Here is a 27,269-nt window from a genome sequence, read left to right on the forward strand (position 1 = left end):
GTACCCTTTTAGCTGTGGCTCTGTCTAGGAACGAACTCAGCATGCAGCAATGTTGTGCCCCCTGTGGCATCTGCTGATCTTTTCCGCGCCCATATTACTGTATCCCTTGTTCTCGCGCACGCTGGTGCGAATGGGGGAAACACTGTTGGTAAATCACGGTTCGGGGTCTACCGCGCTCGCGATGCTATTCTGTGCTCGGCCTCGAAAGCGTCGAACCCTGTCCCAGAGCTTCTCCGCCCCCTTCGCGCTGTATCCTCGGTGTACCTCGTCCGGTGTTGGTCCCCAGCCGCGTAGAGGTCGAAGCGCTGACTGTCGACGCGCGGGTACACTTGCTCCCGAGTGATAAATTAGTAATATCCTCGAGCCAGGGCACCGCGGGCTGGAGATACGGCCTGCGCTATTCTTGCAGGCCATGGGGCCGCTGTGTGTCTATTTTGGGGGGTCCGGGCTGGCGGGCGCTGCGTTCGTGACCTTGCGCGCGGATCGTCACCTGAGGTCGGGCTGACATACCCTAGCCTGGTGCGCCCCCGTGATTCGTGGCTTTGCTGCGTGCAGCGGAAGCCCGCCTCCCTTGTTCTGGTGCGATGCGATGAGTTGATACCGTCCGTGCTCGAGCCCTTGGCTATTCTTGCTGAGGTGCTGCTGCTCTTGGCTATCTGGATTGGTCATGGTGCTGGGGCGCTCCGCGTCTGATTTGTTAGGAGGTCCGTCAGCTGGGCTTGGGGGGGATGACATACCCACTTGCAATTGATGCGGCTGCGTTCTTGACCATGCTGCGCGCTGGCGCACCGCGCATCGTTCACCCACAGTGTATATCTTACCCTGCGGCGAGTGAGACCGGTGAACTGCTATGGCCCGAGTCGGCCTGTGATGTGCGCAGCCGCAGAGGCAGTAGTGTGCGTCCGTGTTCGTAAAACGTCAATATTTCAATAGCGACATCCGGTCTCCGTTTTGGTCTACTACAGTACAAAGCAAGCAAGCGCGAACACGTCCCGTCCAACAAGCACAAAAATAAAATCCAATATGTTACATGTAACCTCCCCCTCCCCTCCCCGCCCCCCGCAGCGCAAAATAAACAATACATTACACCGCCCCCTCCCCTCCCCTCCCCTCCCCTTCTACACAGCGGGGGGGCAGGGCTCACGCCCCCTGCGCGCTCACCGCATACGTCTTGCCCTCCTCGCCATTCTCGCTGTCCCGCCCGCCCTCGCCCTCCTCGGCGCCGCGCAGGCCGCCCGCGCGCCAGTCCCAGAGGTAGAAGTACGTCGCGGGGAGCGCGACGAGCAGCGCGCCGACGACGTTGCCCAGGTAGCTCGGCACGAGCGACTTGCCGATGTAGTACCCCGCGGTCATCTGCGGTCAGCCTCGTTTAGTCAGCGTGTGGATGCGCACACAGGGGGGGGGACGCACGGGCGCGCCGAACATGATCCCGAGCGGGACGGAGAACATGTTCGCGATGACTGTGCGGGTGGGGGGGGGGGGGTGGGGTCAGGGTTAGCGGTGGGTGTGGGGAGGCGGGGAGGGAGGGGACGCACCGTGGTCGAACCCGGCGGAGACGAAGATCATGATCGGGATCCATATCGCGACGATCTGCGGGGCGGCGGCGCGCCGGGGACGCGGTCAGTGTGTGCGCGGGCGTGCGCGCGCGGGGCGCTCGGACGTACCTTGGAGAGCGTGTCGCGCGCGCCCGCCGCTTGCTGATTCCCACACAGACGGCGCCGCGTATTCAGGAATACACAGAACACGCGCGCATGGACCGCGCGACACGAGGCAGAGAGACAAAAAACGCGAGAAAAGGAGCACGAACGACACCGTCAGCGGAGCGCCACACGACAGACGGAGGGGGGGGGGGGGGACGCACCCAGATGGCGATGCAGACGAGCCAGTTGCAGCCGATCCCGCGGAGGAAGATCTGGTACCACTGGGGCTCCTGGGCCTTGTGGAGCGCGAACGAGATCACGTACGCGTCGTACGGCGCGGTCGAGATGATGCCCGTGTCTGTGCGCGGGCGTCAGCTCTAGGGATCGACTACGGAGGGAGAGGACGCGCAGACGCACACTTGACGAGGATGGCGGCGAAGAAGAGGCTGCCGACGAGGTTGCCAAAGGTGACTGCGGGTAGAGTGTGAGACTCGCCTTCCGCCGGAGAGAATACGGGGGAGGGGCGCGTACCGATGAGCCAGTTGAGCGGGAGACTCCACCAGGGCACGGCGCCCTTTAGGATAGCCATGGGGAATATCTGCGTGCGCGTTAGCCAACGTGGCACCGGGCGGTCCCACGCTCAGGTGGGAGTGGGAGGGCGCACCATCATGTTGCTGGTGAGGAGCTCCTGGCCCTGGAGGACGATCATGATGAGGCCGACGGGGAAGACGGCGCCGCCGAGGACCTTGACGAGGCCGGGGTTGGAGGCGGTGAGGGCGGGGGAGCCGCCGGAGATGATCTCGGAGAGGAGGCCGCCGTAGGAGAGCATGTTGCCTGCGAGGAACTGCGGGCGTGGTCAGCGTGCGCACGGGGTCAGCAGCGGGGGGGGGAACGGACGGCCTTGAAGAAGAGGATGTCGGCGCGGGTGCGGTGCTTCGCGAGGCCGTGCTGGACCATCGTGGCTGCGACCTCTGCGGGTTTGAGAGTACTTGGGGGATCGAAGGAGGCCATGGCAGGGGCGTCGAAGGTCGTGTCTTCTGTGCGTCGGAGGTCGTGGCTGCGGGGCGTCGGAGAACGGGATAGGCGACGGGGGAGAGTTCTTATGGGAGGTCAGGCGCCTGTTGGTCAGGTCGAGTGCACTGGTCAGCGGGTGGGAAGAATGGGAGGTGTTTTTGGCGTGCGGCAGAACGGCCGAAGGAGCGAAGGTGATTGCTCACTAACCGGTGAGACACGCCAGGTCATGAGTGTCCAATGGCGTTTCTTCGAATCGCTGTACGACGTCTTGGCCGTCGGGCGTCGGACGCTCGGCTGGTTGGACACTGTGGACGCAGCGGCGGGATCGCCAAGGACGACGAGCAGCCTCGGTCGACTGTGGGGAACGCGGGGAAACCTGGGGAATTTGTATTTATCCGCCCGCCCAAGATCTTCCCAGATCTCCCTCCGTCCCCGACGCGCACCTCCTCCTCCTCCTCCCTCGTTGCCCGACGGGTGCTGCAAGACTGGACCCGTTCACGTCGGAGGCTGTAGGATGACAGACCTGACAAGTGATCTGCTCATCCACATGCCTTGTCCACCACGCTCCAGGCACACTCGCCTTCTCTGCCCTTCCGCTCCACCTCATCGACCACCCGTGGCTCGATCGTACGCGTCCCACAGCACATAATTACTTGACGATCCTTGCAATCTTCCCTTCTCCCGTCCCACTGTTCCTTGAGCGAGAACGTTCGACGACGAACGTTGAACGCAAAGTTTTTGCGACGACAGGTACAGCCCCGAAGCTTCCTCTTCTCTTCTTTTCCCAGCCACACTCGCTCCGCACCAGTCGCCAACTCGCCCGCCTGGAGACCATCCAACTCGAAGCCGCAGCAGACGCGACAGCGACGCCATGGGAGCGCCCATCACAAAAAATGGAAATAACCCGCCTTCCCGTCTTCGAACGCCGTGCAGAGAGGATCAGCCCGGCGCGGCGCGCCACGACGCCTTCCTCCCAGATCCTGTGCGCACCCGTCCTCTCGCACCGCCCCCTCGTCCCACACTGGTAACCCCACGCACCACGGTGTGGGCTACCTCACGCCTATTCTCGCCTCACGCGTGCGGCGAATACGCGGCCCAAGCGCAAGTGCACTCGGTGTAAATCGCCTCTTGGCCATGAGCGCCGCGAGGTCTCAGGCCTCAGCAGTGAGCGGAACGCTGCGCCGTCCAGTGCTCGAGGCACCACCGCCATAACCGCTCGCCGACTCGCGGGCGCAAGCTCTCTCGGACCACGCACCGCCAGCTCCAGCCGACGGTCGAGCGCTCCGCCGAGCACGCGGTGCGACGGCCGTCCCCACGCAAAGCGGCGGCATACCATGCCCCGCGCACGGCCCGCCGACTCCCGTGAACGGGGCAAGCGCCCGTAAAGCGGTCGTCCACGCCTGTGTCCCTCGGGGGGGGGGAACATGCAGCGATGCGGTCTTTGTCTCAAGTGAGCCTGCCCGGTGATTGCGCCAGCACATGCATTGTCACCAGCTCGTCAGCGTACCGTAATGTGCGTTTTCACGATTACGCTCTGCAGCAGGCGTCCCGCTTCCCGCTTTGCGAGACGAGCCTGCATATGCGTCTGCGCGAGGGCGCATACGACGACGCGGGCGTGGATGCGCGCCGACGACATGGGACAGCTGCGCGCGCGCGATGCCGGTGGACGGGTAGGCGGGGCATGGACACGTATTCTGCACGAAAAACGCGCACGAAGAACGGACAGGACCCCGCGTTCCAAGAGAGGAGAGAGGAGATCGGCCCACCTCGATGTCGCATGGCGCGAACCAGGGGATTCCGCAATCTCAGATACCATGAGTACCTGAGATTACGGTATCCCCTTGGTTCGCGGAGGCGCGCCCGCGAGCACGAACCCGCGTTTTGGATGTCCGGGCAGACGGCGGTGGTCCGAGCGGCAAGCGTAGCATGCGGTTTTCTGCCTTCGTGCGCTCCTGCTCTTCCGTCGGCGGGGGCCAAAGCCAGACTTGCAGAAAAATCGGAATGTACCGAAACGAAAGCGAGGGCCTCTCTTTAGCGTTATGCAGCCGCGACGGCGGAGACTGACCAGACGGAACGGGAGGCGCCCCCGCCCCCGCCCCCTGCGCGAGGGGGTAGCGTGTAATGGGTTGGGGGCAGTACGGGCTGTTCCTCTGCACCGCGGAGTCTGGGTTGTGAGAAAGAGATCAGAACTTGGGGTTCGTGCGCGAGGGGACAGGACGAGACGGACGTGCATACTGTGCCCCGTAACGGCGTGCGCAGCGACTTGCGGCGTGAGGGCAGATTAACCAAGTCCGTGCGTCGGGCCCAACGGTCGCGCGGCGCGCTAGCTCTGTACCGTAGGCTCGCCTCACGAATCAAAGCACCGAGCGATATCGACCGTCACACGCGCAAAACCGGACACCGCAGGAATCACAGCCAGTAAGTATCGTCCGTCGGAGGGTCTCCACAGCAGCCGGCGAAAACTGACCGCAGAGACATCGAGGGACGCCTGCGTGGAACTTGTCCAGTACGCCGTCTCCCGCCCCCGCGCGCGCGCACCTCGGTCGCCCTCCTCCCCAGCTAACCCGCAAGGTGCTCCACCGGGCGCGCGACACGGTCGGACGGACATCCCCGCAGGCCGCGCTCAGGCTCCGGTTCGCGCGAAGCGTGAGCGGTAGTGTGTGTATTGGAGAGGGGGAAGGTTGTTCTGCCGTGTCCTGCTGGGCGTCGTCCACCGATGCATCTGACGAGAGGACGGGAGGGCGATACCGAACGTCCACAGCAGGTGGAGGGCGAGTAAATGCTCGAGGAGCGTCCTGCGTGGGCCGTGGGCGCACGCCGCAAAATGGATGGTTTGACGCCGGAAGTGAGATGAGCGTGCGCTGTCGCCGGTATCGCCTGACAGGTCGTCCGCACACACTGCGGGGTTTCGCACCAACTGCGGCGCGGAATGCGCTTTACAAACGCGAGACGCGCGCTGTCGGCGGGGAGCTCGATGGGTCGACATGACGCGATTCCGAAACCAGCCGGTCCGTTCCTCTGAAGATCGCGCTGGCTCGCCACTGTACCGCGCAGTGGGATACGGAACCCCTCGAATGTGTTGCGGATCCGACCACGTCGGCGTCATCCCTCCTGAATTTCACGATGATGACGGTGACATGGTGTTCATTATTCGTGCCCAAAAATGTGTGAGGGAGGAGAACAAGCGGGACGGTGACGGAATACGGTGGACCAGCTTGCGAAGATGTCCCACAGCAGCCACTGGTGAAGAAATGCAAAAACTCAGAGGAGCGATTTCAGGATACGATGTATACTCGCCCGGGACAGGGATTGCGGCGAAGAAGGGATATAACGTTGCTGGGCGGTAGCTTGGTGTCGTCCGATTTTGTCCGTTTGCGATGATAGGTGGGGTACGGAGGGGCGAAAAAGCGGAGGCGGCTCGGAGCGGACGGAGATGGCATGGCCAGATGACTCTGCGGAAATGGAGGCGAATCATATTCTGTCAAAATTTGTATTTCCCGTGGTACGTGTAAGTACCACCGCATCGACAAGCTGCGACTAGCTATAGATCGCGACAGAGGTTTCACAACTTTCAACGTTCAATATTAAATAAAATTTCAAAGCTCGGCGACGACAAGACTCACCGCGCACTCGCCTTGCCAAAATGCAGCCTTCCATATACAGGCGGAAAACGACCAAATCGGGAGCGCGAGCGCGCATCAGCTGAAGTTCTCCGGGCACGAGAAAAGTCCCATGACGCAGATGGGAGGCAGGCCGAGTACGTACGAGCCCAGCGGTATACTCTGGCCCGTTTGCGCTCAGTCTTCCACGTCGACTGCTCCCGCCGCGCTGAGCCTCAGCTGGAGCCTCCAGAACTCGTTACTTTTGGGTCTTGGATTATTCCTGCGACGATCGTGCTGCAGGTCTGTGGTGCTCGGAGTGCCGTGCCCTGAAGTATTCTTTATTACTCTTTGGGGAAAGCCAGGCAGAACAAATCGCAGAAACACTCGGAGACGCACTGGGCACTAGCCAATATTTCCGACTGCTTGCGCACGGATGACGCAGCGTTGCACCATCCCAGGCCATCGGCGACGCTGATGTTGTTTCAGCGCGGGGGAGTGCGGGGTAGCTCGTTGGCGTGCGGGGTCGTGATGTGCGTTTGTCATAACGGTCTTCCTGGATTGCCCGTCGTGCATTCATGACTGACGCTTGCAATGGTGCTCCAGGTGCGGCAGTATCCGCTGCTTAGGGAGGATGAGCATCGCTGCTCGCTGTTCGCCTTGGAGTTGCTCAGCGACGAGTTGATCACGTGAGAGTCGGGGCCCGGGAGAAACAGGGCAGGAGGTGGAGACGGACTCCTCGCGGTGACCGACCCGCAATCGCGCCATAGACTTTCTTTCCGACCACCACCTCTAGACGGCGGTTTGTATATTCTCTCTCTTCCTCCTCTCTTTCTCACCGACAGCTGTCCAACCATTGCGACCACAATGAGTCTGCTCAGTCTCAACTACGACGTCCTCGCTCTCGTGCTCCGCCAGCTGTCCCCGGCGGATGCCCGCCAACTCGCGCTCACCAGCCAGCAGCTCTACGAGCTCGCCTCTCGCCGCGCCCTCGCCCGCGTCACGCTAGGCGGTGCCTTCTACTCGTCCCGGCCCGCCATCCACCAGCTCATCCGCTTCTGCACCGCCATCCTCGCCCGCCCCGCTCACCTCCCGTTCCTCCTCCACCTCGAGGTCATGCGCGATGCCGTCCGCCGCCGCATCCGAGGCGCCTGGGCCGTCGACCCCGCCTGCGTCCGCGTCCTCGCCGAGGTCATCGCCCGCGCGTCTCGTCTCAACGAGATCACCCTCTGGGGCGCCGACGCCCTCTTCGTCGCGCACCCGCCCATCATCGACGCCCTCAAGGGCCTCCCCGCCCTCCGCACCGTCACCCTCGGCGGTGCCCTCCCGCCCCTCCCCGCTCTCGCACGCGCGTTCCCGCACCTGCGCACCCTCCACCTCGTCGACGGCGGCTCCTGCGCGCCCCGGGACAGCGCACTCGCGACCGACGACGCACACACGCCCGCCAGCGCCGGCTGGACCGCACTGGACAGCGTCGACGCGGCGCACGCCGTCCTCCCGCTCGCGTGCCCCGTGCGCCGCCTCGCGCTCCGCGACCCGCTCCACCCCCGCGCACCCGAGCGCGCGCGCGCGGCCCTCACGCTCCTCGCGCGCACCCGCCCCGTCGTCCTCTCCTGCGCGCTCGACGTGTCCCTCGACTCCGCCGCCTTCGCAGCGCGCTTACCCGCCGCGGCGCCCGCGCTGCGCTTCCTCGAGATCGAGCTCTACGGGTGCGAGTCGGAGAAGGACGCCAGAGCCTGGATGGTAACGTCCCCCTCCTCCCCCCTCCCGCGAAAATTCACGAATACTGATCACCGATTGACGCTAGACTGCGCTCGCGCCCGCGCTCGCCCCGCTCGCCCTGCGCGGCCTCGCCCTCCGGCGGCACGCCACCCAGCCGCGCTCGGCGCCGCCGACCCCGCTCTGCACGCCCCTCCCCTCGCGCGCGCCCTCCCCCGCGGCCGACCCCGATGCGCTCGCGCGCGCGCTCGTGCGGGCGCTGCCCGTGCAGTTCCTCGCGCTGCAGCCTGCGGACGGCGGTGCGGGGGAGGCGCTCGAGGGCGCGTGGTTTGAGGCGGTGGGCCGGGCGAGGGCGGAGAGGATGCACGAGGAGGAGGGCCGGCGCGTCGCGCGGTGGCTGCGGGCGCTGGATCGGTACGATTGAGCGTGGGCGCCCCCGGTTATCTCACTTTTGGATTCTGCGAAGATCACTCCGCGCGACGTACACTAGACGTACGGCGCACGTAGGTGTATCGCATCGTGTTCCCCCCACACTAAAACTTTCGCTCCCAGCTACCGATTGCATAGACTAGAACCGGACGGTGCGTCCCGTAGATATTCTAATTCGATATATAGTCACGATTGCCCCCCCCCTGCTTCCTGCCGTGTCGTATTTACCCCCCTCCTTTCGCACGCGAGCCGGTACCTACGCTGGGATTTTTGTGTTGCATACTGTCCGTTCGCGGGCGGTTGGTATGTGCTAGAATGAGACATTTTTTATTGGGATTGGGAGAACGCGTTTGCGGGGTCTGACATGGGTGGAGTGTACGGTTGTATATATGAAGTGTGCGATGGATTTTGGCGCTGCCCCCCCCCCCCACCCCTCCTCAGAATCGAAGACGAGCGGGGGAACGCGAAGGGGAAACTGAACTCGAAGTCGTAGGGGGGGGGGGACAGAGACGGGCTGCGCGTTCGAGACGAGATCGAGCGGGACAGGCGTGAAGTGCGGCGACAAAGGTAACCCGGTCGGACGCCGGTCGTCCATCTCCGCCAGCTCCAGGGCGGACGCACCACACCCGTCACGACCCACGCGAGCGGGAACGTCGCAGTTCGCGGTTCGCGATGGTATTCGCCGCCTCGAGGTCCATCGCCCGCTCCACCATCGGTAATGCACGACGCGAGTGGCCAGCCTACCTCCAAGGCCAGAGAGTTTTGCACACGACGACCGCACCGGGGGAAGCGGCGGAGATGGTACGAAATCCGATCCAGGAGGGCAAGCTTAATAAGACGTCCAGTCAAAACAATATCCACAGCTGAAGAGGTGCTCTTGCCCCGCGAACGGCGGCGGCGGGCACGTATTTGGGTACACGAACGCGAAGGTGTGGAGAACACGACGCGTCGCGGTCGGGTTGCCGTCTACGATGCTCCGCGCCATCACGCCGTTCGGGCTCGCGAGACGATTCGAGCGGAGTGCGATGACCAGCTGTGCATTCCGGGGGTGCCATCACAGGGAGCAGAACGTACTAATGGACTCCAAAGACTATTCGTTCATCGATCCTTTGTGCCCGACTCTGTGTCATAGAGTGCCTACACTGCGAACAGGACGCACGCACAACTGCGCGCGGAGCAGACGACTGTGACAGAGCTGCACAAATGACAAAAACCAATTATCCACACCTCGCAAGACTAAATCGCGACAAGCAAATCAAGACAAAACACTGCATACATGCACCCCGCACCACAGCACTTGGCCTGGGATCACCTACATCACGGTATCACAAGGCAAAAAATTAAAAGAAAAAGTATCTTCGGTTGATTTTTTACCATCATGCACCACATGCAGGGGATCAGGTATTGTCTGCAGCACAGCCATCGACCACACACGATCAGCGAGACAGGTGCTCCAGATAAAACACAGAAAATCTTGTGTATTTCTTGTCGGTCCGACGTATCATCGCCGCCATGCACGACACCCGCAGCCGTGAGCGGTGTGAATCTCAGAGGAGAACCTCGCAGATGCGGGATCGGCACTAGCATACATGGGCAGCACATACCAGGAGGGGGGGATGCGCGGGAAATCAGGAAACGGTGGGGATCGTTCGAGCTTTTAAACTTGGTGCAAAATCAGATAGCGGATAGAAATAAGAGATAACAACAAGAAAAGTCAAGGGGTGTCGAAAAATCGAAATCGACCGAGGACACCGGGAAGTCGCGTGGATTCTGGCAAAACCGGTGCGGAGTGATCATCCGCACCGCATCGATGGCGACCCTCGAATTGAGAGTATCATAAGACGGTGCGCGCACAGGGTGCACGGTCGGCAGAACGAGGATTAGCGTTCGTGGAGCCAATAGGGGTAAGGAGGACGAATAGACGAATTCGAAGAAGATGGTATGTATTGGGTAGCGTTCGCGAGCGGTTGCGTGATCGGGTGCTGCACGCGGTAATAAAAACGAGCGACGCGTCCATCCGGACTAGCGAAATGCGAATGCAGCCGGATGCAAATAGAGGCTCACTTGACGGTGTGAAAGGGCGGCGCCAGCGAACGTGCAACTTCACGTGGGAGAGCGTATGATCCGGCAGAGAAAGGAGGGAGAGCGAGTGGGGGGAGCCTAGGCGGGCAAGCCGTGGGGATGACGCCTGGGGTCGTCTCATGACGCAGGCACGGCGCAATTGTGCGCAAGCCAGCGTGCCGGCAGAGCGTATATGTACGCCGGTGTGCGTGAGGAGAACGAACCCCTCCCTCCTCGACTCTGCTGCCGCTCCTTTGTTGGTGCAGAAAATCCGCTGTGCGCAGACGACATTCGCGCGACTTGAAGATAACAGGAGATAGGACAAACTGCCAGACGTGCGCACGGCGATGAACGAAGTGTTGGCTCGGAGACGGTCGTGGACACAGCAGGTGTCGACGCTGGGGGAGAAGCTCGGGCGGCGACTGTCGGTGAGCGCAAAGAGCAGGGGCGAGGATGGTGGTGGAACGAAGGAGAAGATAAGGAGGGAGGACGGTAGTTATCTGCGCCTGGTCGACGACGGCGGTGGGTGCCTTATCGCGTTGCTTATCTCGATTATCTGCGCCCAGTTCGGTTAGATCCGCGCGCCAGGCACGGCTTCTGTGCAGAGTCAAAAGCTGTCTAACCTCTCCTCTTCCGTCACATCTCCCCGCTCATCTCTCGCTTCTTCCATGCCAGACTCTGCAACCCCGGCCCGTTCCGTCTCTCGCGGACGCGAAGTCTACGTGCGTATCCTTTTATTCCCATTTTCTGCTCGTTAAACACGCCCGCGACTGCAGCACTCGTCCGGACGCGGCGGACTGGGAAACATCCGGCCTGCTTCCCAAGATCCTGCTTCCCCTTCTCCTTCCCGCGAGCCTCAGGACCCCGACAACTTCTCCCCGGTGCGCGGCCGGGAACCCTCCGTGAAAGACACTCCGCTGGACCGCGTATGTCTCGGTACCCGTTCCTACGTTGTCCTGCTCACTCTCCTCTTTCTAGATCGTCTCCACCGGCCGCGGCGGTGCCGGTAATATCCGGGCTACCTCTCGCTCCATGTCCCGCGACCCCAACGCCATCGAGGAGGAAAAATATGAGGCTAGCGTCATCCACGCTAGCGAGGAGGCAGCCCGCGCCGGCGTAGTGCGTGCCCTCTTGCTCTTTGGCCCCTTCTATTTCGCACTCACACTCACACTCCCAGTACCACTCCGGCCGCGGCGGAGTCGGGAATATCCACCCCCACTCCCCGAGTCCAGCGGCGTACCCGCCCTCGGCCTATCCCACGTCGCTCCCCAAGTCGGAGTCGCGCTCGCGCTCGCGTCCCCCGCTCCATTCCACCGGCCGCGGCGGCGCGGGAAACCTCCGTACCGGTGCAGTGGCCGACTCCGAAGTTGCAGAAGTCGCGGACATTGAGGAAGCGGAGAGGGCACGCAAGGCACACGGCGAGGGAGTGTGAGTGGTTTTCGTTCTTTTCCCCCCTTCGTTTCCTTCCGTATCTCGTTTTCATCCCTCGATTCTGTCGCTGTCCGTTGCGACATTCGTCCTACCCCTAGGCGGCCTCCCACCCCCTTTCTCCCTACCCTCGCATCTCACCGCTAACACTTCTCCAGGCACTCCACCGGCCGCGGCGGCGCCGCAAACGTAACCGCCGTCCCCGCCCCGCGCTCCCCCTCCCCCGCGCCGACGCACCCGTCCGACGCGCCCACCTCCACCGGCCGCGGCGGCACCGGCAACATCCACTCGCGCGAACCCTCCGCCGTGCGCAGCGGGGACGCGCGCAGCCCCTCCAAGGAGCCGGGCCACCACCACGGCCTCGCCGGCGTGTGGAACCGCGTCGCGCACCCGCACCCGCACCCGCACCCGGAGGGCGAGCGGGGGCGGGCGCGCGAGGCGGAGAACGGGCTGGCGAAGCCTGAGATGGAGCTGCAGGAGCTGCGGGCGTGAATCGATGGACGGTGGTTTGTGTTGAGGTACGTGTACGGTATACGGTATGTGGTGGAGGGGAGATGCAGTGCGGGGTTGTCGTGAGGTTGTTTATACAGTAGTGTATGTGTATATTGTAGACTCGGTCCGGGTGTGATTGCGATTGTGTATCTTACTTGTGTGGTGACGTCGCTCACGAATCTGCTCTACTCTGCTCGATTTTCCGCGACCTAACAAAACTAACTTAGTTGTTCGCGAGCTCGCTGCTAAGCCAAACTGCACTCTCTTTTTCGCTCTCCACTGTCAGGTTCACGTGGTGCGCTGCTGCCACCGAGCGAGCACCTCGTAACTATAGGGCGTCGGTACGTTCACGGTGCTTTCTTTCCTTGCGGCGGCGAAGCCTATCAGAAGTCGTATAAAAGCCATCGCGCTCGAACTTTACGCCCCCTTGGTCTACGCCGAGATGTCAAGCTCTCACCAACGCAGTCTATCTGATACCTCCGCCCTCTCTTCCATATCTGCGTCCGGGCACGAAAGTTCCTCTTCGGAAGGCAGCGTCAGCTCCGTCCGTTCCGAGGAGTGCATCCAGGAAACAAAAAACCTCATCGACTCTGGCCTCTCCACCGACGAATTGGAGCGCCGCGCTCGCAGTCTACTCGACGCGCGTTGAAGGAAAACGACGAATACGATCGACCATCTTGGACGAAGAGCGGGAGTTCCAGCATCGAGCTCAGCGATATGCTTGAGGCGATGGCTTATCATGCTGTTGGTTACGGTGGAGACACCGGCAGGCGCTACACAGTCTCTGCTATCTGTGCATGTCGCCACGGGGGCACTCCAGATAATGTCGAAAATCATATTCTGTCTCAACTTCGAGATCTTGCCACTACCTGGCTATCGCATTTGCTCTTCATGGGTGAGTGAGATGGTTAGATTCTCTGACAACATGTGGAGTACGTACGACTGACATTCCGGTAGTCAAAGTCAACGGTTCGCATACCAAGCGGCACGACGACACGCCGTCTGTCATTGCGACACCTACTCTGGACGATACTACTACCGAGTTGACACAAGGAGCTTCAAATTCACGATCGGAGAAATTCAAGTTGCAAGTATGACCGAGAATTATGTTACGTTCCCAATCTCACGCGGAAACAGCTCTCTTCATGAAGCGTGACGGCTACCGGTGCGTTGTTTCCGGCGCGCCTGACATCACTTTTCCCGACTACCCAGAGGACCGCATACACGAAGTCGTCTTCACTCAAGCGTGCCACATCATCCGCCGCGCAGTCGCCGAATTTGATCCTCCTGAGTCAGCAAATAAGGAATCGGTAAATTTTTCTTTCTGTAACGAAACTGCATGAAGCACTGCTGATTCGGACAACTCAGCAGTACCTCTCCGCGCTCACGACGTTCGACATTTTGCGGAACTACGCCTCTGTCCCAATTGCCAACATCGCGGACTTTCACGAGGCCCTCGACGATCCGTCGAACGGAATCACGATGAACTTTGCCGCTCATCGAGGGTTTGATACTTTTGCGTGGTGCCTGAAGGCAACAGAGGTGTGTGACGGTGCAGTTTAATCGTCTACGCGATGTAACTCATCCACAATGAAGGTTCCGAACAAATATAACGTAGTCTACTATCGTGGCCCTCATGGCCTGCACGGGAAGCCAAGCGAAATCGCGTTCAGCGACCATAGTGCTGAGTTTTGAGTCTGCTGAGGAAGAAGCCTCGCCACCTCTCAGGCGCCCACGTACACGGGCGTCTGCGTCTGGTCCGCGACATGGTATCAGCCTGCCTAATCCGTATCTTAGAATTCATGCAGCTATTGCGGGCATCCTTCACATGAGCGGAGCGGGAAGATTCATACATGAGGTCCTACACAAACACGATGACGCAGATGGATCTGGGGCTGCACTCACCGGAGATGACTTTATAGACCTGGTGACCGCAGTCAACTTGAGGGAATCGGTTGCTAGTATGGCCATACGTGAAGTTACCCCGGTGGCTTAAGTAGTGAGCTGTCTAATCTCTTCCACTCTGTCTTTCTTACAAGGTCGTTTTATGTAGTTTGCGCCCTAGTTGATGTCAAAACAGAACTAATGCGCGCTTCAGAACGGATGACCTTTCTCAAACAATCGCATGTATATCTCAGTCAGTGTTGTGCTCACTATCACAGTAGATGTGTCGGCACTCCGGAAGTTTTACTTTAGACATTGAATGCAGAGGCATACGAGTCACCCGTAAGCATAGCTTCGTGAGCGTACCAACGCTGTACTGTACTGAGGTGTTTGCTTGCGACGAGCGAGGTCCTTGTACCGAGGTCATGGACGGGGCCAAGGGCGCGGTGGAAGAGGTCGAGCGAGAGGAGCTGTTTCGGGTGAAAACAAGGGAGAAAAGCAACAAAGGAGAAAGACGGGGTTGACCCATTGTCAGTTATCTGTCCAGCTCTCGCGAAGGTGTATACTTGAACTCGCCGCTTCTGCGTGCAGTCTTGGCCCTCCCTATCGTGAGTCACCCATCTCTTGTCCTTCTAAGGTTCTAATCGTCTGGTGTATCTGCAGGGGCATCATCGAGATCTCCGGGATAGGATGTCGGCATTCACAGATGCATTGCTTGCCGCATCGCCCGCAATACCTGGTCTTGATGAATCCATCGTTATTCCCGCACGCCGGCTGCACTTCACGCTCGGTGTAATGGCGCTTACTGGCGGAGCGTCTGAGCCGATAGACAGTTCGCCGTCTCCCTCGCCTTCAACCCCACGGACGCTACGGACCGCCGCTGTACTGCTGGAGGAGATTCGTCCGGTGCTCCTGAAGATGCTCGACGGTGCACGGCTACGTGTCGCGCTCAAGAGCATGGACATCGTGAAGCCGGAGCGGCAGGACCTCGAGCGAGCGCATGTCATGTGGGTCAGGCCTTCCCCAATGAATGAAGATTTCGAGCGTCTGAGAAAACTCTCCAGTGCGTTATCACCTATAGTTCTTCGAATTCGCATGAAGCTGATGAGGGTGTAGATTTTGTGCATGAGAAGTTTAAGACGGCTGGGCTGGTCGTCGATGACGGGTGTCCGCTGAAGGTACGCATAACATGTGGCTTGTTCGCTTGCACTTTGCGCTGAGCATGTTCTGTGAAGCTCCACTGTACGGTCCTCAACACAGTCTACTGCAAGCCCCGTACCAGAGTGCGCACGCCGTTCTCGTACTCCTTCATTCTTACCTCGGAAGCACTACAAGCTGTCTCAGTGACGCCGGAAACGGCTATGGTGATGGCACAAGCTGTATCACAGTCTCCGAGTCCGGGACTGCGATCTGTAGATTTTGGGGAATGGGTTATGGAGGAGGTGCAAATCTGTGAGATGGGGAGCTGGGGGGCCGAAGATGAGTATGTGTGCGTCGGGCGGTGCCCTCTAGTGTGAGTCGGCAAGGAGCTTTGGTCTTCTTCATATATTTAGTAAAACTTAGGCAACTTGCTAATTTCGCTGCTTTGTATTTTTACATGTTGTCGATCGAATACTTATTGTACTTTCGGCGTAACGTACGTCTCTGCGTGAGAACGTGACCTGTGACCTGTGACGCGACGCGTTGAGTCACATGTTGTGCGATGTTGGACTCAGACGACCAGCCTCTGCGACAGGATCGATTCCACATCCTGTATTTGCGGCTGAAGTCCATCTTTGATTTACACGAAGTACAAGTACTGGTGAGATTTATCATTGCACTCATGTGGAAATTATCGTGGCCGGTTTTCATGGATCTCGAATACAGAATACTCTGTTACAACTACCGGAATGGCGTTCTACAACGTTAGCGTAGCTGCTCGCCTCGCCGCGCAAGCATCTCCCTCCGTCTCTGTCGAAAAGGGCACATACCGCATGTGCATGCCCTCCCGGCGTACTCCGTCAAAGCTCAGGCGACGCCCGCGCGATACCCCAGCGACGACGATAGAGAAGCAGATGGCTCTGCTTGTTGTCTTCCTTGTATGTGCGACTATTACTTGCTTCGGCACTGCGTACTATCTCTTCACGACGAGGTGGGATACTTGGGCACTTCGTTCTTCTCTAGTCGACGGTTCTGATGCTGTTCTTCTCCCTCAAGTCGACGTCATCAGTTCTGACACGTCTTCATTACTGGTTTCTCTGCCTGGCATTGTCAAATCTGTGCTCGGATCTGTATCTGAGGAGGACGAAAGGCCTGTGGATGGGGAGAGGTATTTGGGCTATCTGCCGCACAGCGGCTTCCATAATCAACGTATTGCTTTCGAAAATGCTCTTGTGCTGTCGCGTCTGCTCAATCGTACTCTACTTGTCCCTCCCGTGCGTCTCTCGAGTAAACCACTCACCTACCAGCCATTCAATGTGCTGCACGAAGTACTTGTAAACGACACGAAAATTGGCCACGAGCGCTGTGGTCAGCCGCAATTGGACGACGAATGGGCACAACGCTGCGCAGCCTACGCGGAGTATACGCATGTGCCCTGGGACTGGCTCATCGACCTCACGCCAATCAAGCAGGAACAGCGGCTACTTCAGCATTGGAATTTCACGGATGCGTGGCTCTCGGATAATCTGAAGATCGCCGCGAACGACACCTTTGCACTGCGCGACACGAACAGGACGGATTACAGCTTCCAAGATTTCACAACGTTCAAGAGCACGCTCGGGCGCAAGTACCAGCACGCGTTGCACCTCTCCACCCTCGCGCACCGTCCGGAGCGCCTCCTCCAGCTCGGCACACTCTTTGGCTCGTCTCGCCTGCACCTACGCGATCGCGGGAATGTGCGCGTGCGGAGCGACGTCCGCAAGACCATGGCGTTCGCGAATCCACACCTGATGGCGGTTGCGGATGCGATCCGGGATAAGCTTGGTGGGACGTACCTCGGAGCCCACGTCCGGCTAGGGGACGGGTTCTTCCTCGACAGGGGAGAGGCCAGCGTCCGGCTCGTCTGGTGGAAGCTGCTCTATGCATTGGCATTCACAACTGAAGAGATCTCCTCGCTCGAACGATGGCTGGTGCTCAACCATACGAAGTCGGAGCATGAGGACCTCAACAACCTGGCTCCGCCGTATATCCCACCCGACACGCCTTCTCTGCGTGTCCCACACCCCTCACTGCCTGCGCTACCCATTCCTCCTCAGTCCTCTAAACTCGTCTGCTCAACTACTATGCACACATCAGCGGTCAGCAACCCCAGCCGTCTAGACCTGCTAAACACGCCTCTCTTCCTGGCGACAGACGCGGCCACCCCACGGAACTCGACGCTCCTCGAGCGCTTCACGCGTACGTTCCCGTGTACATTCTTCCTTGAGGACTTTCCCGTGCAAACAAGTGTGCTGGACTCACTCCACGGTACACGCGACGGCGTGGCACTGCGGCAGTTTGTGCTCCCGTTCCTCGAGGCCATGGTTGCGAGCCGCGCGTGGGACGTTGTCGGCACGGAGGGTAGCACTTTTAGTTCGTTTGTGAAGGACGTGTTGTGGCGGACGTATCATGGTTGGGAGATCGTGCAGAGAGGGTGACCTGTATCCGAAGTTACCAGGGAGTGGACTGAGCGGTGTCCTTGAAATCTTCGCGACGAGGATATACATCATGACTTCTCAGTCTGTCAATGAGGGACACGTCATCGTTCCGCCTCGATACGTCAGTACCTACTTTATGAACTTTTGTATAAGACATGTACATAGCCAAGTCAGAACAGTACTATCGGGATACGCACATGGCTGTCGACTGACCGACTAGTGTCGCAATTCGCGCTTGCGAAGAGGAAGCACCTCACTCAGTTTACATTGACCCCTCACCTACACTACACCCAAGTCTACCCACACTAGTACCATGTCTACCACAGGGCTTCACCCTCGTGGACAATGAACACATAAGGCCAAAGAAAAAAGAGGAAGCAGTTGGAGTGGGAGCTGCGACTACCGCGGTCGATCCAAATATCAGAATATTTGTCAGACCTTGTGGTAAATCTGTTTCGCTCTGCAGAATTGGTCCTGTCCTTTGAACTATTCCCCCTTCTGCAGGATTTCCACGAAACCGGGGGTTTGTATGGAATCTGTTGGCAAATCGATGGACCTCCATCAGCAAAGCACTGCGGCAAGGTCTGCGAAATAAAACATGGTTGCCTTCATTTTGGTACCTGCAGATGAGTACGTAGAGATATACCGTGACCAGCATGTTCTGCAACAGGTAAACGTGTTATCAGAGTAATTGCCCGTTTAGGAAAGTGAGTATCTTGTTTGGGACGGAATATTGAACGTCACAAACACAAGAGACGTCATCCGACTGGTCCTCCTCACCTTTAAGTTTCAGAATTCCTTGAACATCAGACCGTGCATTTTTACTTGATTCAATAGACCGTACTGTGGCCTGCACCGGAGAGTACTTATCTTGATCATGATCAACCAAGACGAGCTCAAGTCCACAATAATATCTCCATATTGCGGCCGCATTGATACATCACGTCACAACTCACGTATTTGACGCATGGCAAAATTTGGAATCTGATGTTCAAATAACATGAAATCGAGCTCAATCGGGAGGGTACTCAGTGCGGCACCATCGGTAAACTCTCAACACCACCCACAACAGCACCAGCTATCCAGTTATCAGCACGTTAGGCGATGGCAAACTTTAAGCAGCAAAACACGCTTGCTTCTGCGTGCAGAAAAGACATAGGCTCACGTCAGCGGCCATAATATGTATTGGCATCTCTGCTCACCAAAGGAAGTATGTATGTAACAGATGCCGGACATTTAATCAAAGAGGCAGAATGTGACAAGGGACAGTAATACACAGGGCAAAATTAAAGCAACAACACATACGGTGCACCCCGCAGGACGGGACTACGCCTCGATGTCGTGCTACAGTAAGCTCGACGTCGACGTCAAGAAGAACATGCCAGAGATAGCGCAAACCGAGAACCAGTCATAGTTACAACCGCCAATGCAGACGTACCGGTACCGCCACCAATAATATGCTCGCGCTCAACACGCAGCCGAGTATCGTCAAAAAGACTTCTCAAACGATTCAGACATGGTGCCACGGATCGTCCAGCAAATCCTTAGCCAGGTGTCCGACAGTAACTGCATCCGCATGTTCATCTGTCGTCTTATAATTGCAGGTCGTCATCCGCATGTCGACCGGAAAGTTGTGTAAGGGACCTGACTCAACCTGATGTCGAGTCAGCCTGGGCACAACGACGCAGAGACCGGAAAATAGGGCAGTAGGCACCGTTGAAGACGGAGACGTGTCGGAATTGGTGCATCAGTTAACGAGGAGAGGAGTAACACGATCACTGTAGTCACACGAGGGAAGAAGGTCGTAAGGATCAAACTGCGCTCAAAGTGACCGTGGAGAAAGTGCGCTCGACGTTGAAACTGAATCAGCCAGACAGACCACCTGCATCAAGGTACAGCAGGACTGTTGTATATTATGACACGCTGGAGGCTATCAATGATGCTCATTGTGCGCTGCTTCGTGCCCGTGTTCATGCCCATGAGCTTCCCATGGGTGACTCCAGCCCTGGAATCCTATCAGAACGCGTAAGATGAGATAAATTAAAGACGCACTAGAAGCTTAGGTCCATCCTTCCTGTATGACCATGAGTAGACGCTCCCTGTGATGTGGTAACCACGTACCTTGCGCGATAGAATAGGAAGAACCACATCGATGCGCCTAGCGTGGTCGCGAGAAACTTGTAACGGAAGCCCGGCGGATGGGGATTAAACCCTGATGCTAAGAGGTAGTAGTGAGCGGTGGATATCAGGAAGAGTAAGGACAGACGGGGTACCATGCTGGCCGGCCATGATGGAGAGAACGAGGAGGGTATTTGCACGTGTTGTGGTCTGTGGCTGCCGGGAATCGGGATCCAATCAGGACTCAGGGTGACTTTGCCGCGGCTCCGGCGCGAAGGTCCTGATAAATTCTTGCATGCATCCTTGACCGCGTCCACTGCGCGTTTCCTCTCTCTGTCGTCGCCCCGTTCTCTGTCATGGAGGGTCAGAAGAGGAAGAGAGAATCCGACACCGCCATCGTCACATACCATGTGCGAGATCGCTCTTTTCAGCGGGTGTTTAAAGGTGTGCTAGCTTGTCTTGCATGGAAATTACGACGAGAAATTTCACGCGTCTGACAGAGACCACTCTCGCCGAAACTAAGGACACTATCAGGCAGAAGCTTGGCATTCCCCCAGACACGCCTGTGCAGCTTGTTCAGATCCAGGGAGGGAGGAGGGTCGACCTCGAGGACGGTGTGCATTTATCCCTTTCCATCTAGGCTAATAATACTTATGATCCTTGCAGACGATGATTTTGAAGCCTTTCGCGCTTTGTCGCTCACAGAATCTCGTCTGGAAGTGTCAGTGTCAGTTGATGTACCAGGACACCCTGTTACCGACTCCACACATCTCGGCTCTGTCTCCGGTACTGTATGTGCTATCTTTCCTCCGTACTATTCGACGCTAACTTTCCTCAGAGTGCCATGCAGAGGAAGAAGAAGAAAGGGAAGAGTGCTGCAGCGCTGCAGTTGTCCGTCGGTCCCACCGGTTCATCTGTGTCGACCGGGAATGTCCCCCGTAGTATATCGGTCGACCTCGCAGGTGATGAAAGACCACCTTCAAAAAGACGCAAGGCCGATACCGCCCAGATTAGCCGCTTACAAACAGAACCGTCGCGTCTCCTTTCCGCTAATTCTGTAGTCCGCGAGCAACACGAGCGTACGAATGCTGCAGCAGACTCAGCTCTTAACGCCCCTAACCTTTCAATGTATGTTTCACCCTTGAAACGCAGAAAATCTGCAAAATCTCTGAAGGGAACCCCCGACGCTAAGCGCACCGTACGGCAGGACGTTCAAGAAGTGTCAGGCCCAGCGGAACCGCCCATGAAGAAGCGGAAACACCAAAGCATGTTTTCATTCGAGATCACCAACGGGGACGTTCCAGTCTCGACAGGATCAACACTATCAGACATCACTGAGCCTTCGATAGCTGCCGAACGCACGTCATCTCCTAAGAAGAAGTCCAAGAAGATGAAGCCGGCTCCGGAGCCTGTCGCTGGCCCCAGCACAGAGCGCTCGGCGCCCGCTGCCCCTGTCGAGAACTCAGACGACACGGTGAAGAAGCAGAGGAAAAGCAAGAAGGAGACGCCTGTTGACAATGCGTTGAAGAAGCAGCAGAAAAGCACGAAGGAGACACCTGTTGTTGACGAGCTGACTTTGCCTCCATCGGACGTCTCCGAATTGCTGCCGGAGAAAAAGGGGAGGAAGAGGAAGGATTCTGAGGTTATCGCTGAGGCGTCGGTGCCCGACGACACTGCTCGAGCACTTCAGTCGGCACCGCCTACCGCTGAAGACGAGTCTTCAACTACCGGGAAGGTGAAGAAGTCCAAGAAGGCGATCGGAAAAGCCGTGGCTGAGGCGCCTGCACTGCCAGGTTTGTTGTTATCGCTGACTGATTGTCTGAGCAGTGTCTCAACTGAAGCATCACCAGATGTGACACAGGAGCTTCCGAACGGAGTCAAGAAAACTAAGGGGAAAGGTAACGTCTATATGACTCTGTAGCTGTCGATGCTAATGTCCACGTGCAGGAAAGCAGAAGGCTGCTGAATCTGCCGTTCCAGAGGCACCTGAGCACTTAGTGCACCCAGCGGAAGAAGTGCCCACCCCAGGTATGCTCAGCATTGAATCAACATCTCGTCAGCAACTGATATCTTTTGTAGTTTCCACCGCGTCGCCTCCAGCCGGTACGTCCGAAGGACAGGCAGAAGCTCCAGCAGATACTGCCAAGACAAAACCCGTTCGAAAGACGCGTCAGCCTAGAAAATCTGCAGGTAACTGTTCTCCGTGCACTCTACAACGTATCTCACCAAGTGACCCGCAGTCAAGCGGTCCGAGGAGTCGCCCGAAGAGGGCTTCGTCCGCGTCCACGCGGCCGTCGCCGCTATACTGCACAGGAAGGCGAATATTGCGCCCGCGCCAGCGGCTGTATCTGAGCCGACACACGCGGAAGAGAGGCCGAAACAACCTGAGGTGCTGCAGATCCCTAAGAAGCAGAAGGCCGGCAAGTCCAAGTTGAGCATGTCGTGGAGGCCTGAGGAATCGACGCAGGAGCCCGCTGCTGTTGGACTCCAGAAAGATACTTCTTCCGTACGGAAAATGTCTACGCCGAAGGCGTCCTCTCCCACGATCGAACCTGGCGCTACCAAGCGAAGAGTGAGTACTAGCAGCAAGAAGGGCAGCCAGACGAAGGATATCCTTTGTCCAGTATGCGACCAAACGCCATTCCACCTCCGATATCAATGTCCGGTCGTTCTCGCCGGCGCAGAATCCATCCGGAAGCGGATAGCGGAGCTCAGAGACACGGATACCGACGAAGTGGTGATCGACGAGCTGCAGGTGCTGCTCGGTAGGGCAGAGAAAAAGAGCGCGACCCATGACAGGTCCAGCCCGACTGCTGAGCCCGTGCCGGAGTCTCCTGATGCCGCGAAGCAAAGTAAGGCACGCGAACCCTCACCTCCTTCTCGTCGATCTTCTGCACTCCTATCAAAATCCCCTTCCACCCGCACGCCAGTGATTCCTACTGGCTCTGAGATCGCCGAAGTCGCGGTGGAGCGTCAGGACGAGGGGAGCAGCAACGAAAGCTCGGACACCGAGAGCGAAGAGGAGAGCGACGATGATGCCCGGACGATACCCAAGCCGACCCTCCTGCCTCTTCCCCGGAAGGTGGACACGCTGAACACCAACCTGGGGAACTCTGACATCGCTGCTCTCCTGCGCGGCCCCGCCCGGTCCACATCCAGTGTCCTCGCGCAGATTCCGTCGGAGAGCAGTAGCGAAGACGATGATGCGGATGAGGAAGATAATCGGATGGAAGACGAAGATGACGATGAAGACGAAGACGAGAAGCAGGACAAGGCCTACCGCCGCCTCTCGCGACGCTTTGAGCCTGCCGAATCTTCCTCGGACGAGGACGCACAGCCTGATACCGCCTTAGCGGACGACGATGATGTCGTTCCACCAACGTTCATGGACACGGACCCTCAAGATGCTGTCATCAAACAGGCAGGTTGATATCGATGCGGTTGTCTTTCCTCGATGATGCTGATTCCTCCGTTGTGGATGACAGAACACCGACAAGGTCGAAGTTGTTGCACTTGCTAAAGTCTTGGATCGGGACAATACGTGCGAGTCCTCGGATACTCCTGAAGTACCCAAGGAATCTGACAAAGCTGTCGGGGCCGAGGCTGAACAGGAAGTAGAGGACAAGCCCATGGATAACACCCAGCGGGTGCCATCACCAGCGGAAGAGGATGACGAAGAAGTCGCTACGAGTCTCGATCTACCGGCTCCTTCTCCGGGAACAGATAATGCGGAAGAAGTCGACGAGAAGGTCGACGCTCAGGATACTTCTGAGGATGCCGTACACGGTACCACAACTGTCCATTCTCCTGTCATCGAAGAGGCTCCCTTGCCAGAACTATTTGTTAAGGCTGCGTCCGTCGTGGAGAGGCGAAGCGCCAGCATGCCCATTCCTGAGCCTGAACAGGTTGAAGTGAATGATGCTAGGTCCACGGCGACGGAATCCGCGGAACAGCCGGCTCAGAGGGGGGGCGACGATAAAGAAGATGAAGAGATAGAACTGGAGGACGAGTGGGAACTGACAGACGGAGCGTCGCAGAGTAAACCAAAAGCACTCGAGCAGCAGGAGCTTGCGGAGAAAGAACATGAAGAGGTTTCGGACCCTATCGAAACCACGGACGAGATCTTGGTCCCTGAGACGCAAGAAGAAGACCCCATCGAAGCTGGGTCGTCATCGCCGCACACTCCTCGACGACAGAGCACACAGCCGCCCCCGCTCAGCAATCCAAGGTCGGGAACTATCAAGCGTATGAAGGATCGTTATGGGAGGCTCCCGCACCTCAGCGAGAATTTACCCATCCTTGCTTCAGCATTTGTGACGTCGACACCGATGCCAGCTGGCAAGGAGACTACACCCGACACTCCCGCTGTTTTTCAGACACAAACTACTGAAGAGAGCGTTCCGAGAGGCGTGCGACAGTCCAACCAGCGGTCGAAGTCGGCTGTACTGATGCCACCACCGCCCGAGCCCTCACCTGCTCCAGCTCTCAAGCGTCGCGGTCGGCCGCCCATGCCAGTAGAAGAGAAGGAGCGCAGAGCCGCTGAGAAGGCTGAGAAAAAGAAGATAGCCGCGGAGAAGGCAGAGAAGACGAGGCTGGAAAGAGCGGAGAAGGTCCGCAAGCGTGAAGAGGAGAAGGCAGAGAAAACCCGCAAGCGCGAAGAAGAGAAGGCAGAGAAGGTGCGCCAGCGTGAGGAGAAGGCACAGGCGAAGAAAGGTGAAAAGCCTGCGCGGGTGACGAGCCATCCTGTAGTTCCCGTTATCACCACACCCGCCAAGGCTTTCCCCAAATCCGTAGCTCCCCCCTCCCAGAGGCCTGAGGCACAGTCAGCGGTCAAGTGGACGACGTTGACCGAGTCTCCGTCAATCATAGAACCTGAATCTTCTATGATCGACGAGTTGCGATCGAGCAGTCCCGGAGGCGATCTTCTCCCCGCGAGTTCATCAGTCGCTGATGAACTGCTCGGTGTCGACAATATCGTTGAAGCTAGGGAACGTACATCCGGCGATTCTCAACCCCATGAGACCTCAGAGAATGCGATAGACCCAGACCCTCTCTTCTTACCTGGCACTCAATATCCAGAAAGTCCACTCTTTCCCCCAGCGACTGTGTTGGGAAATCGCCTTGAGTCTTCTGCGTCTTCCAGCTCATCTGAGTCTGAAGACGAGGACGCCCAAGTCGTACCGCAGCCGAAGCTTAGACACGCTTGGATGCAGTCTGCACCGTTTCACCGTTTGTCCGACCTGCAGAGCCAGCAATTGTTCTCACAGTTGCCAGTCACTCATATGGCTCTCAAGCCTTCCCGCACGGTGGCCAAGTTGTCCGGCGCTCTTCCTCGCGGTAGCGACGATGATGACGACGACGACGACGATGACGACGACACGGAGGATTCGGACTCAGACCAGGGCTCAGAAGTGCAGACGAAGTCTCACATTCCACAAGAGCGGAGGGCTGGCGCGGGAGTACAGAAAAAAAAGCGGTCTGGGCTTGAGTTGTTTGAACACTAAGCTTGCTATTTCAGCACGATCTACTCATATTCTAGTCGTCTAGTATATGGTGCTCATGCATTTGGATTACCTCTATGTCCGTAGTACTAATACATGGTTCCGCTCTTCGCTGCACGCGATATATTCACGGTGGTCGTTACCTAAGAAAGGCAAGCGCAGTGAAATGTATGGACGCCCTCCCGCAAGACAAGCCTAGTAGCCTGCCCACCCTGTGGCTAGTCGCCATTAATACCCAATTTTATAGCAACGTCTGTGGCGATGGAGTAGCCATGGCGGCTTCCCCAGACAAAGAAATGACTCCATCTATGAATTGGGGAAAAGTTCTTCCTAACCCTTGCACGAAACCGACGTCGTGCAGAACGGGCTCGCACTCGAGCTCTCCGTTTCGACCTTTATACGCGCGCGTAATGGCCAAGTACGAACTAAGCAACACCCTTATCGGAGTCATCGTACCGCTCGATGACGTTGCGGTTCATGAAGACGCGCCTGCAAGCGGGCGTTCTGCCCGGTGTCGTCCACGTCGTCCATCTATCTCGCACCGCATCACTCGATAGAGCGGATGCTACATAAGCTCTCAACTGTGATTACAATGAGTATATGTCAAACCTCGAATTGATGCGTTTCCTGACCAAGCCAGACGTAAGGCTTGAGCTGTCAGTGAAAATAGACGACATTTACTGGAACTGTATCTTCTCATTGTCTTGCCCTCGATGCGTTACCGAGAGATGTCCACCGCAAGCCTTCTGCGTTACATGGTATTTTTCCTCCGAATCTTTGTGTATAATCCGTCACGGGCACACTAGACATAAACTAACGAACTCACCGGGGATGTCGATGTATGACCGCGGGCCATACGCAATCTGGTATGACTTTGCTTCACTAATTTCTACATAGATGGGGACGTGGCGCCGATAACGGCGGCTGGCCAGGCCCACGTAGGAAGCGGCGCGCACAACGGTGAGTCGGCGAGACCAAGAAAATGTAAATTGTTGTGTCCATATCGTCAGCCCACAGCACTAGTGCTTCGAGCGAATCAAGAAGACGGGCGTACAAAAAAACACAGTTTCTACCTCAAGGGAAAACAAGCGAGACACGTTTAATTCAGAGGGCTTAGCAAGGGGCTCAGGAAGACGAAGCTGTATGAGTAAGTATGAGGAAACCTTGAAAGGTAATGATGTGTTACGTTTATCGGCCTCTTGTACATCCGAGCCCGGCGAGACGCCATGTGAACGCCTATGGCTTCAGTTGTTTTCCTGCTCAACGTTAGAGAGAATATGCGGCGCCATTGGGGTGCATAGAGCCACGGTCTCAAGAGTATCAGACGTACCTGCTGCGCATGATGGTATCAGCACCCTTCGAGTTCCCTGCCCGGCGAGATACAGCTAGTCAGGGAGACATTCGCAAATTTCGTTGAAAATCAACAGGTGATCCAATGGACGTCGGCTTGCGGACTTGGCTGCGTTACAATACATTCGCGGAAACGGGGATATCAAGGCTGAACTCGAAGGGGTGAACGGTTCGAGGTGAAGCCCCGCATGATTATTGGCACGTTCGCAGAAATAAATTCAAGTTAGGGTAACGAGGTGTTCACTTTCGTGTTCACTGTTGAGGAAGAAGACCGTCGGGCCGCCAAGCTCCCTAGTGCCTTCCACGTGATCGAGAAGAAGGCACCTCAAACGGGCCGGCGGGCCGCAAGTGGCCGATCGCACTTGCTATAATACTGTCCTCTCAGCGCGATCAGGTAACACGCTATCCTCCACTCTC

At 57.8% G+C, this 27,269-nt stretch overlaps 11 protein-coding genes across 11 annotated transcripts; 7 read left to right on the forward strand and 4 right to left on the reverse strand.

Moving 5' to 3' along the window:
- Window positions 1-1,140: 1,140 nt before the first annotated feature.
- On the reverse strand, window positions 1,141-2,651 carry SCP_0313400 (Formate/nitrite transporter; the record flags this gene model as incomplete). The annotated part of the gene is made up of 9 exons (XM_027756723.1): window positions 1,141-1,353; window positions 1,411-1,460; window positions 1,536-1,590; window positions 1,665-1,697; window positions 1,862-1,998; window positions 2,058-2,111; window positions 2,172-2,238; window positions 2,305-2,484; window positions 2,538-2,651. The coding sequence occupies 9 exons, from the start codon at window positions 2,649-2,651 to the stop codon at window positions 1,141-1,143; spliced, it is 903 nt and encodes a 300-aa protein (XP_027612524.1).
- Window positions 2,652-2,880: 229 nt separating this feature from the next.
- SCP_0313410 (hypothetical protein) lies at window positions 2,881-3,682 on the forward strand (the record flags this gene model as incomplete). The annotated part of the gene is made up of 2 exons (XM_027756724.1): window positions 2,881-3,163; window positions 3,225-3,682. The coding sequence occupies 2 exons, from the start codon at window positions 2,881-2,883 to the stop codon at window positions 3,680-3,682; spliced, it is 741 nt and encodes a 246-aa protein (XP_027612525.1).
- Window positions 3,683-4,152: 470 nt separating this feature from the next.
- Window positions 4,153-4,470, reverse strand: SCP_0313420 (hypothetical protein; the record flags this gene model as incomplete). The annotated part of the gene is made up of 1 exon (XM_027756725.1): window positions 4,153-4,470. One exon carries the CDS (start codon window positions 4,468-4,470, stop codon window positions 4,153-4,155), a length of 318 nt encoding a protein of 105 aa, XP_027612526.1.
- A 1,120-nt stretch (window positions 4,471-5,590) lies between these two features.
- Window positions 5,591-6,094, reverse strand: SCP_0313430 (hypothetical protein; the record flags this gene model as incomplete). The annotated part of the gene is made up of 2 exons (XM_027756726.1): window positions 5,591-5,894; window positions 5,952-6,094. The coding sequence occupies 2 exons, from the start codon at window positions 6,092-6,094 to the stop codon at window positions 5,591-5,593; spliced, it is 447 nt and encodes a 148-aa protein (XP_027612527.1).
- A 1,026-nt stretch (window positions 6,095-7,120) lies between these two features.
- SCP_0313440 (hypothetical protein) lies at window positions 7,121-8,396 on the forward strand (the record flags this gene model as incomplete). Its single annotated transcript, XM_027756727.1, has 2 exons — window positions 7,121-7,996; window positions 8,061-8,396. 2 exons carry the CDS (start codon window positions 7,121-7,123, stop codon window positions 8,394-8,396), a joined length of 1,212 nt encoding a protein of 403 aa, XP_027612528.1.
- Window positions 8,397-10,809: 2,413 nt separating this feature from the next.
- SCP_0313450 (hypothetical protein) lies at window positions 10,810-12,382 on the forward strand (the record flags this gene model as incomplete). The annotated part of the gene is made up of 6 exons (XM_027756728.1): window positions 10,810-10,984; window positions 11,138-11,184; window positions 11,239-11,388; window positions 11,441-11,581; window positions 11,640-11,890; window positions 12,049-12,382. The coding sequence occupies 6 exons, from the start codon at window positions 10,810-10,812 to the stop codon at window positions 12,380-12,382; spliced, it is 1,098 nt and encodes a 365-aa protein (XP_027612529.1).
- A 717-nt stretch (window positions 12,383-13,099) lies between these two features.
- Window positions 13,100-14,077, forward strand: SCP_0313460 (hypothetical protein; the record flags this gene model as incomplete). Its single annotated transcript, XM_027756729.1, has 5 exons — window positions 13,100-13,277; window positions 13,340-13,473; window positions 13,534-13,692; window positions 13,751-13,924; window positions 13,979-14,077. 5 exons carry the CDS (start codon window positions 13,100-13,102, stop codon window positions 14,075-14,077), a joined length of 744 nt encoding a protein of 247 aa, XP_027612530.1.
- A 614-nt stretch (window positions 14,078-14,691) lies between these two features.
- On the forward strand, window positions 14,692-15,783 carry SCP_0313470 (hypothetical protein; the record flags this gene model as incomplete). The annotated part of the gene is made up of 5 exons (XM_027756730.1): window positions 14,692-14,785; window positions 14,858-14,874; window positions 14,930-15,329; window positions 15,383-15,444; window positions 15,502-15,783. 5 exons carry the CDS (start codon window positions 14,692-14,694, stop codon window positions 15,781-15,783), a joined length of 855 nt encoding a protein of 284 aa, XP_027612531.1.
- A 372-nt stretch (window positions 15,784-16,155) lies between these two features.
- On the forward strand, window positions 16,156-17,883 carry SCP_0313480 (hypothetical protein; the record flags this gene model as incomplete). The annotated part of the gene is made up of 1 exon (XM_027756731.1): window positions 16,156-17,883. The coding sequence occupies one exon, from the start codon at window positions 16,156-16,158 to the stop codon at window positions 17,881-17,883; it is 1,728 nt and encodes a 575-aa protein (XP_027612532.1).
- Window positions 17,884-19,816: 1,933 nt separating this feature from the next.
- On the reverse strand, window positions 19,817-20,172 carry SCP_0313490 (hypothetical protein; the record flags this gene model as incomplete). Its single annotated transcript, XM_027756732.1, has 4 exons — window positions 19,817-19,888; window positions 19,936-19,957; window positions 20,005-20,101; window positions 20,157-20,172. 4 exons carry the CDS (start codon window positions 20,170-20,172, stop codon window positions 19,817-19,819), a joined length of 207 nt encoding a protein of 68 aa, XP_027612533.1.
- Window positions 20,173-20,357: 185 nt separating this feature from the next.
- Window positions 20,358-25,505, forward strand: SCP_0313500 (hypothetical protein; the record flags this gene model as incomplete). Its single annotated transcript, XM_027756733.1, has 9 exons — window positions 20,358-20,445; window positions 20,502-20,615; window positions 20,668-20,792; window positions 20,840-21,794; window positions 21,852-21,899; window positions 21,949-22,029; window positions 22,081-22,191; window positions 22,242-23,422; window positions 23,487-25,505. The coding sequence occupies 9 exons, from the start codon at window positions 20,358-20,360 to the stop codon at window positions 25,503-25,505; spliced, it is 4,722 nt and encodes a 1,573-aa protein (XP_027612534.1).
- Between the last annotated feature and the right edge of the window lie 1,764 nt (window positions 25,506-27,269).

This window comes from Sparassis crispa (genome assembly GCF_003851025.1).
Source record: "Sparassis crispa DNA, contig_000002F, whole genome shotgun sequence".
NCBI lineage: Eukaryota > Fungi > Basidiomycota > Agaricomycetes > Polyporales > Sparassidaceae > Sparassis > Sparassis crispa.